General features: G+C 42.3%; 1 protein-coding gene across 9 annotated transcripts in view; it reads left to right on the plus strand.

The window, feature by feature from the left end:
• The window catches only part of zeb2b (zinc finger E-box binding homeobox 2b), an 84171-nt gene extending 74374 nt beyond the window's left edge, over nucleotides 1–9797 (plus strand). For 5 of the 9 annotated variants that reach the window (XM_023964040.2, XM_078943560.1, XM_023964042.2 and 2 more), the window contains 3 exons: nucleotides 867–2863; nucleotides 5033–5213; nucleotides 7654–9797. In XM_023964040.2, coding sequence (XP_023819808.1) covers nucleotides 867–2863; nucleotides 5033–5213; nucleotides 7654–8219 — 2744 coding nt within the window. In that variant the 3' untranslated portion in view covers nucleotides 8220–9797. The remainder of the gene's footprint in view (nucleotides 1–866; nucleotides 2864–5032; nucleotides 5214–7653) is intronic. The other 4 variants (XM_078943579.1, XM_023964050.2, XM_023964052.2 and 1 more) reach the window with 1 other exon arrangement.
• The last annotated feature ends 473 nt before the right edge of the window (nucleotides 9798–10270 follow it).

Here is a 10270-nt window from a genome sequence, read left to right on the forward strand (position 1 = left end):
TAAAACTGATGCTATTCGTATATTATTTCTAAATCAAAGTCCCTGATCAGTCAAAGTTCAGTTTAACTTTCAACGCACGTTCAGTGAAAGCAGGTCCTGTGCGAAAACCGTCATAGAAACTTTTGTAGCTTGTGAGTTTTGAACGCGCGTTTACATCGACTTTTTGTTAGAGAGGCAAATAATGTTTGATTCGGACTGATTGTGCTTTAAAAGTTCTGTCTAAAACAAAGATGAGTGGACTCATGATTGGTATAAAACCAATGGTCGCTTGAATGCGAGTTGCAGAGGCCCGTAGTAGCGTAGCTTAAAGATGGTTACATGGAAAGATGTTTTTTTTTTTTTATTCCGAAGATTCTTTGGAAGCATGTCTTATTGAGGTCAAACTCAAGAACATTTGGGTTTTGCAGGGAAATGACAAAAACACTTTAGCAAGTTGGCTTCTTAATGGATCAGAAAGCTAATTGCAGGTTGTCTGGGACTAAGTTCAAACTTGAGGTCAGAAAGATGGATTCGGGAAGCAATTCCAGGCCTCGAGGGCCGGAGTGCGAGCATGATTTCCAATTATCCAAGCACTACTCATGACCTACCTGGTTCAGATGTGTCCAGCCAATTAGAACATGCCATGGCAGGGGATGTTAGAAAACATGCAAGAATCCGGCCCTGAAGGCCTCCAGTTGCCCATCTCTACGTTTAGCAAGTTCAAAGGTTTTTTCTGCTGGAATAAACCAAATGATCTTTTAAGACCATATAAACCTGGTTTGTTTCATATCTACTTTGTTTATGCAAAGCTTACTGGGACAGAGGACTTATGCTTGAGACACATGTTAGCTGTTTGGCCTAAACGTGTGTATTTGTTTCCATTTCAGGCGAAAAACCGTACGAGTGCCCCAACTGCAAGAAGCGTTTCTCCCACTCGGGCTCCTACAGCTCCCACATCAGCAGCAAGAAGTGCATCGGCTTGATCGCCGTCAACGGTCGCATGCGCAACAGCATGAAGCCAGGCTCCTCCCCTACCTCTGCATCGGCCTCGCCCACCAATACTGCCATCACCCAGCTGCGGCAGAAGCTCGAGAACGGCAAGCCGCTGGGCCTCGCCGACCACAACAACCACCTGAACATTAAGACGGAACCGCTGGACTTCAATGACTATAAGCTGATGATGGCGTCCCATGGGTTTGGCGCGCCCGGAACATTCCTGAATGGAGTAGGAGGGAGCAGCCCACTAGGGGTTCACCACAGCTCGACAGGTCAGAGCCCTTTGCAGCACCTAGGGTTGGCTGGACTCGACCCGCAGCTTCTAGGCTACCCAGGTTCGCTAGGGAACAACCTGAGTGAGGTCCAGAAGGTTCTCCAAATAGTTGACAACACTGTGTGCAGGCAGAAAATGGACTGCAAGCCGGAGGAGCTCTCCAAGCTCAAGGCTTACATGAAAGAACTGGGAAACCAGGCGGAGGAGCAGAAGCAGGCGATGAATTCTCCAGGGGGGCCTCAGGTCGGTCTTCCACTCGTCAATCACAATGGCGCCACCAAAAGCATTATCGACTACACGCTAGAAAAAGTGAACGAAGCCAAAGCTTGCCTCCAGAGCTTGACAACAGACTCAAAGAGACAGATTAGCAATATCAAACGAGAGAAAGCCAACCACATGCTTGACGGAGGTATGGATGAGAAAGTGCCAGAGAACATGTTTACACCTTATGCTTGTCAGTATTGCAAGGAAACCTTCCCCGGGCCAATACCGCTGCACCAACACGAACGCTACCTGTGCAAAATGAACGAGGAGATCAAGGCCGTGTTGCAGCCCAGCGAGAACATGATGCCCAACAAACCGCCGATGTTCATGGAGAAAAACAACCACTTATCGTCCTCCATGTTGTCAGAGAAGGGACTCACTGGCCCCCTCAACCCTTACAGGGACCACATGTCCGTGTTGAAGGCATATTTTGCTATGAACATGGAGCCCAACTCAGAGGAGCTGCTCAAAATTTCCATAGCGGTTGGCCTTCCTCAGATATTCGTCAAGGAGTGGTTCGAGCAGCGAAAGATGTACGAATACAGCACTACCCGAAGCCCACCACTGGAGCACAGGAACACCACGGACATGGTTGTCGGAACAAATAACCACTCCCCACCTAAAGACTCTTTGGCAGCTAGGTCACCTGTGTCTCTCATGAAGCATGTTGACCACATCACATCGTCCTCCATCGCGGAGCACCAAAACAACTGTGACAACCCCCTGAGACATTTGAAGAACCACCAGTTTGGCGGCAGCGCCAAGGCTGCGGGCGAAAAGTTGGACCACTCCCGTAGCAACACCCCTTCTCCTCTTAATCTGTCCTCCGCATCTTCCAAAAACTCCCACAGCAGCTCCTACACCCCCAACAGCTTGACTTCAGAGGACCTGCAGGCCGAACCGCTTGACCTCTCCCTGCCGAGACTCATGAAGGAGCCCAAGCATGCACTGACGGTCAAAAGCAGACCTAAAGCCAACAGTATTACCATCGACCATAACAGCATCCCCTCCCCACGAGAGCACTTCGAAGAGCCTTTGAACTTGGCCTATCTCAAGAAGGAATTCTCCGGCTCGACCAATGATAGAAACATTGAAAAAAGCACTAGCCCCATCTTTGGCATTAACCCCTTTGCTGCCAAACCTTTATACACGTCACTTCCACCTCAAAGCGCTTTCCCGCCCACCACATTCATGCCCCCAATGCAGGCCAGCATACCAGGTCTTAGGCCCTACCCGGGCATGGATCAAATGGGCTTCCTTCCGCACATGGCTTACACTTACGCGGCGGGGGCAGCCACCTTTGCCGAGATGCAGCAGAGGAGAAAGTACCAGCGGAAACCAGGTTTCCAGGTAAATCAGCCACCTGTGGTTTTGTAAAAAAAAAGCCCCAAGGGCTTTTTGCGTCTGCTCTCGAAAAATGGTCTCGTTTCTGGGCTAATTAAAAAAGTCAGGAGAGACAAAAACGCTCACCTGAGGTGCGCCATACAAGCGAAGGTATCCTGGATAAACAGCTGGTACACCACCCTGCGGTGGAACCGGTTGCGACCAGATCACCTACAAGGATCCACGAATGGCTTGCTGGCTACAAAACAATCTAAAAAAATAATCAGCCTTTAAATTTAATATCAGCAGCGCTTTAATTGGCCCCTTTCATTTGTTTGGAATGCGTTGCCGGCCCGGCCTATTTTTTAATAAATACAGGAGGTGAAAGGCCTTTGTAAAAATGACAAAGGTGAGCCCCGGAGCCGTGCACTTCGCCGACATTTCCCCGACGCAACTTTGCTGCATTTTAAACAGCGCCCAAGCCAAAATGAGCTTCTCCAGTGCACGTGGATTAATAATGCACGGTCTCCATGTTCATTACCACTGAGTGCTGAAGGCTGTTTAACATAGAGGGAACCATTTTGATGAAAAAAAAAAAGTATTAATAATGTTTCCTATTCTAAGTTATTAAATTAGATTTTAAAAATACAGCTACAGGCGTTTAGTTCAAATTGATTGCCGAGTGATAGAGGTCTGTTCTTAAAACACACTGCTGCACTGTCCTCACATTATCACTCATATTCATTAAAACAGGCTCCAGTGGCTCAATATTAGTCATTAAGGCGCACCTTCTGATTAGGATCATAATATGAGTTTGCAATTTCAAGAACACTTCGGCACGCCTCCTCTAATGCTGTAATATTGTTCCCAGTCAATTCATATTTAAGACTTATCTTTGTCATAAAAGGCCTTTTTTCGGAGCCCAATGAAGATGGGTATGAGTGTAGAATTAGCAGCTGCGCTTCATAATGAGGAGGATGTTGGCTATGGATAGGCGATATTACTCCAGAGCTAAAAGTTTCATCCGAGATAAACGATGGGGAATCAAAAATGCATGAGAGCATGTAGTGTTGTGTCAGGTTTACAGCGTTTTATTGGGTTCTATAACTTACAATTATAAGATTAGATAAGATTTACTAGAAAAATTGAAGTTTTTCTATACAATATAATTGGTTTACATCACGAAATCTACGAAAAACTACCAGATAAAAAAGAAGGACAGATAGATAGATACTGTTTTAATAAAAGTCTATATATATATATATATATATATATATTTAATCTTTTTATTTTTTTTAAACCTTGTAATTTTGTAGTCATCTGTACATTTCAAAAAATGAAAAAAAATTGTTTTTCCTACAAAGTTTGATCTAATCTTTCTTAGTTTCAAAATTAACTTTCATTTATATCTGTTTTATATATATATAAATACATTTAAATTTTTTTTAGATATATATATAAACTTTTATTAAAACAGTATCTATCTATCTATCTATCTATCTATCTATCTATCTATCTATCTATCTATCTATCTATCTATCTATCTATCTATCTATCTATCTATCTATCTATCTATCTATCTATCTATCTATCTATCTATCTATCTATCTATCTATCTATCTATCTATCTATCTATCTATCTATCTATCTATCTATCTATCTATCTATCTGTCTGTCCTTTTTATCTCGTAGTATTTCATAGATTTCGTAATGTATGTCTGTGTGTAATTTTGACGACCTCTATTTAATGACATCATTACGATTTTTTAGTTACACCCCACTGATTTGAAAGACAAAAAATGGGGCCTTTCGATTATGACTTTGTGTTCTTAATGACATCACAAAGACCAATAATATTCTTTATGTTTATTTGGAAATTGCCTTGAATTGAAAATAGGGACACCATTCAGAATGAAAAATTACACGATAAAACAACAGCATTTGACAAATAAACAAAAGAAGCCCCCTTTAAACAGGTGAGTTTTAGGGCTAGTTTGAAAACATTTTTTCAAATATTTTGTTCTATAGAAATCATACAGCTAAAATGCTTTTTTAATTAATAATGTTTTTGGATGAAACATCTGCGTGTTTAAAATAAAGGCGACGAGAGTCTGTAGCTACTTGTAGATTGTTGACGACGCGACCCTTTTCTTATTTCTTCCGGTCTTTCCCCTTCTGTGTGTGTTGCCCTTGTAGGGGGACCTGCTCGACGGTACACCCGATTACTTGTCAGGGCTGGACGACATGACAGACCCCGACTCCTGTCTGTCGCGGAAGAAGATTAAGAAGACTGAAAGTGGTATGTACGCGTGTGACTTGTGCGACAAAACATTCCAGAAGAGCAGTTCCCTTCTAAGACACAAATATGAACACACAGGTATATACTGTTCTAGACCCTTATTTTAAACCCCATGCTTTTTCTTTTATGTTTTCAATGTTTGTGTTGCCAAATCCTACTAGAATGAATCTATATTTTTATTTTGCTCCCCATTCCCCCATCCCTCTTTTTTTCCCCCTTCTTTCCTTCTCTGTTTAATCCCTAAAGGCCGTGTCACACAGCCACTACGTACATCTTGCGCGTTTTCCACGTATGGAATTTTGGTCTTTCGTGAAACTTCACAAATGTTTCTTGTGCTCGTCATTCATCGATGTGCGCAGATGTCCGTCTAAGGTTTCGGCAGACTGGTCTTTAAAAGATTTATTTATTTGGTTGACAATTACGCAGTTTACGTGTATTTTACGTAGTTTGTGCGACATTTTTACGTACATCGTAGGCAAATGTGGCTTCCAAGACCGTTCCATGTATGTCTAAAGGACTTTTCACACATCTACCACTGATGTGTAACTTTTAGTTCGTGTATACGCCGCATTAATCATGTTAAAATTTCATAATTGGTGCACGGTTCGTGTTCTACGTTGATAATGTGTTCATTTGTACTTCTTCTGTGGTTTCAACGTGGTTCGTTCGTGATACATCTGTAAAAGATGTCCCATAAAGACCAGAAGTTCTCTCAATTTCTCCACGTATATTCACGTTTGACCAATTTTCGTCCGTGCAATATGCGCAAAATGTACGTAGTGGCTGTGTGACACGGCCTTAAAATGTATTTGTAACCCAACACCTAACGTGCTTCTTCATTGACAGGACTGAATGTTTTTTTCTATGTGAATATCCACTGAGCTTTTTCAAGAGCAGGTAGACGAGGGGAATGATTGTGCTCTTTATGATCCAATCATATCCAACTACTATAATGTAATAACCATTATGCTAAAAGGCATGCATCAATTCACCAGGCCAGAGAAGAAAGGAAAAAAAGCCTCCCCGCCCCCGTTATTGGCGATAGATCACATCAGCAGAGTGGCTGATAACAAGTCTTTCATTATAGTTATTATAGAGATCCTCTTTCAGCAGGTTGCATCATTTATTTTATCCTGTATTGGTGGCGAGGGCGCTTTTGTGCAGCGTTATCTGCACAGACTTTAAAGTCGGTGGAGGGTTGCTTGCGCTGGTCGCGGTTATCTTCGGCGTGTCCCCAAGCCGGCGCTTTTATGTCGCCTGATGTTGTTTTATTACAATAAAAGTGGAGCCAGATGTGGGACAGAAGTGTGAAAGCCTTTTTTTGGTGGAAGTGGGTGGGGGGGGGGTCACCATGTTTCCGACACATGGCGAGCAGCAGCGGGGAACGCAAGGAGCTTCTTGATCGGGGTTGATTTTTTGTGAGGCAGCTTTTTTTTTTTAGGTATGGCACATTGAAGCAGGAGATCGCCATGGTTACCACTGTGTTTCCTTCAAAACTCTTTGAAGACTTGATCTGACTTGATGTACTTTTGTGGCTTAACTTTCTTGATAAAGTTTCCAGTAAACTCATCTGTTAAGCTACGTTCACACGATCGCAATTCACCCAGTAAGAGTGTCCAGGTCATTGTACAAATGCGTTTCGAGATTCCTGTGCGTCAGTGTTCTGGCAGCAGTGCATTTTGGGTAATGTGCCACGATGTTTCGCAAAATTTCCAAAGTTCAAATATCGGAAATTTGGCAATATGTAAAAAGGTTTCCAGAGTTGAAATATTGAGAATTTCGCGAAAAGTGTAGCGATTTTATTCCCCAAAATCCTTCAAATTTCGGAAATTCAGCTAGTTGTCGCAATGTTTCCTGTGATTTATTGTCTGAACTTTGGCAATGTGTTGTGATGTTAAAATATAAGAAAAGAGTTAAAAGAAAATCAGGACCTCTGCTTTGGCCTGTGACCCGTTGATGATGTCAGAGGGTGGAGACTACAGCCAACAAGAAGGAGAGACTGATCATTCTCTTCCTGGACTTGATGATTTTTTTTCTTATTTGTATTAAGACAAAAATAAAACTTAACTTTATTCTTATGTTTATATTTCTTTCCTCGAACTACTGCGGGACAGAAAGTCGTATCGCTGACAGAGTCCGATAGATAGTAAACGTTTTGGTACTGGGAGAATCGCTGAATGATCCGAGAACTAGAACACATTGCCGAAGATTTCATAGTGTTTTACCTGCATTGTGTGTTTATTCCGTGTAGCGACGAGGCTAAAAACATTTGATGGGAACTCCTCCAAATTTAAGTTTTTGGATAAGCGTCAAGATGCGAATTTGAGAAGCGTCCGAAGAGAGGTATCGGACACAAATCTGACGTGAATCGCGTTCCGTGTGAACGTAGCATAAGTTGGACTGAGAGCTCTGTGGTGTTGTTCTCCTCTGCTGTGTGTGACTTGTTTGACTTGTTGTGCTGCCAGTTGGAGGCCCTTGACTCATGCTCCGCCCCCTTCTGCGTTTTGTGTCTCCGCAGGGAAGAGGCCGCACCAGTGCCAGATCTGCAAGAAGGCCTTCAAACACAAGCACCATCTCATCGAGCACTCCCGGCTGCACTCTGGCGAGAAGCCGTACCAGTGCGACAAGTGCGGCAAGCGCTTCTCGCACTCGGGTTCCTACTCGCAGCACATGAACCACCGCTACTCCTACTGCAAGCGGGAGGCGGAGGAGCGGGAGGCGGCCGAGCGGGAGGCGCGCGAGAAGGGCCACCTGGAGCCCACCGAGCTGCTCATGAGCAGGGCGTACCTGCAGGGCATGACTCCTCAGGGTTACCCGGAGCTGGCCGAGCGCGAGGCCATCCTGCGGCACGACGGCGTGAACGGAGGGATACGAGAGGGACACAAGGAAGTGGACGGAACGTATGCAAAGATTGCGCGGAGGGACGAGTTCGAGGAGGAGGAGGAGAGCAAGAGCATGGACACGGACCCGGACACGTTGAGGGACGAGGAGGAGAACGGGGAGCACTCGATGGACGATAGCTCGCTGGACGGTAAAACGGAAACCAAATCGGATCACGAGGACGCCATGGAGGATCCCATGTAATCGGAGGAGAAGCTTCAAATTTTTTTTTTTGAGTTTCTCTCTGGGTTTAAAACGCAACGTTTTAAGCTGCACGTGCCTGAAGCTTCCGGGAAGCTTCTCTTTGAGCGTCTCCTTGGGGGAGAACACTGTCAGGAGGGGTCGGTGGGGAAGGATAAACAACAAAAAGAAAACAAAAACAGGGGGGGGAGGGGGCGTGGCTTTTATGCAAACTGAACAACATCCATTTCAAAAAATGTACAGTACTAAGGCCTAAAAATATGTGTGGTGCTAACCTCCTGAAATAAACCCCCCCATGTGATCCATAGTATTTATAGCACAACTAGTGACTTGTACAAATTGCACTCCGCTTCTATAATCACGAACAAAAATAATAAAAAGTATTTGCCTATGTACATATTTATACAGTGTTGGAAAAAGAGCAGTAGTGGCTGCACTGCGATATTACCTTTGTTATCACCCGACTACCTACGGTGTTGTCTCGAGTTTTCCCGCCGAACGTCTCCAACCGCACTGTTTTAGGCCTCTTCAATCAACTCCAAATGAAGGAATTTGAAACTGTGTGATTTTTTTTTTTTTTTTTTTTTTATGGGGAGGGATGGGGGGGCGAGGTTTCCAAGATGTTCGTTTTAAGGGAAAACTACGGTCTACGGACAGAAAAAAAAAAAGAAGAAAAATGAAGGACGAAGCCTTTGTAAGGTGTTTTTTTTTTTTTTTTTTAATAAGAAAAAAAAAAAAGAAGCCTTATATGCAAACCTTTTAACCTGTGTGTTTTCTGCAAGTGCCACCCTCGTATTGTTGTAAAAGGAAGGTTTCATTTGTATTTTTATTTTTTCTCTTTTGGTTCACCAGCTTCAGTATTATGAAATGGTTCAGCACCCGTGTCAGTATTAAGACTTAATAGGCAGCAGTTCCTTAGTTTACATTATGTTGTGCAATGTTTCGTCGGTTCTTTTATTTGTCAGTATTACACCAAACCAATATTTTTTTTTTTTTAAACAGCATTCATTTATTTGTAGGATGGATTAAAAAAAAACAACCTTATTTATGTGGCCCATTTTATATTTCCTAATTTTATTTATTTCATACTGTTGTGTACAGTACTATAGTTCTTCAATATATAGATATATTTTAGTAAAAAGGAACATGGTGTCGATCATAGGGGCAAATTTTACGTAAAGAGAGCATTTATTGTGTTTCGAAACATTGTGAAATGCGAAGTTTAATCTTATTATTATTTTTTTTTTCGTTTTCTTTTCCAGTTACTGGGAAATTCCAAATTTGGGAACTTTTATACAATTGTGAAAACACTGTATTTTCAACTGAAACAACAACAAAAAAAAAGAATTCCACTTTCTTCATCTTTGTTATTCTTTTTTTTTTTTTTTTTAAGCTTAAAAATATTTACAAAAAAAAAGAAAAAAAAATGAAGAGGGACTGTTACTTGCTATGTATGATATGACTGAAGAAGAAATCTTTCCTGAAATGTCTTTGTAAAAGTATTATTGAATTCTTAATTTGTAATTTCTCTTGAAAAATGACCCTGCTCGAATAAAAGTAGCCAAATTACAGAGTACCAAAGCGCCGCTGCTTCGTGTTCATTCCCAGACGGAGTCACTCTAAATGCTCCGAAATCTTCCCTTTCATACCCAGTCTATTCAGAAGTGTCTGCTTCTCATTATTATGCTAATTACATACAGTTTCAGTGTGGATCAAAGTAAGCTGACCCCGGCTCTGCTGCTCATTACGTCTTATTTCGATGACTTATTTCTTTATTTTTTTTTTTCCACCTGTGTTTGCTCTGCACTCTTCAAACTGTGAATATCAACAAGTATTTAACAGCTGGAAGGTTACGTGGTGCCAAAAAGCTCCTGGTAAAAGAGTCCATGTGCCTCTGGGTTCCCTATGTTTCTTGGAAAAAATTACTTCTTTTTTTTTTTTTTTTAACATTTGCTACAAAACAGACGGTAGAAAATTCCATCCTTCTCTCTTTTGTCCACTAGGATATATTTGAAGGCTGAATAATGTTTAGACTAGTACATAAGACGAAAGTC

The sequence above is a fragment of the Oryzias latipes genome, chromosome 2 (assembly GCF_053564925.1).
Source record: "Oryzias latipes strain Hd-rR chromosome 2, Olatipes_Hd-rR_3.1".
Lineage (NCBI taxonomy): Eukaryota > Metazoa > Chordata > Actinopteri > Beloniformes > Adrianichthyidae > Oryzias > Oryzias latipes.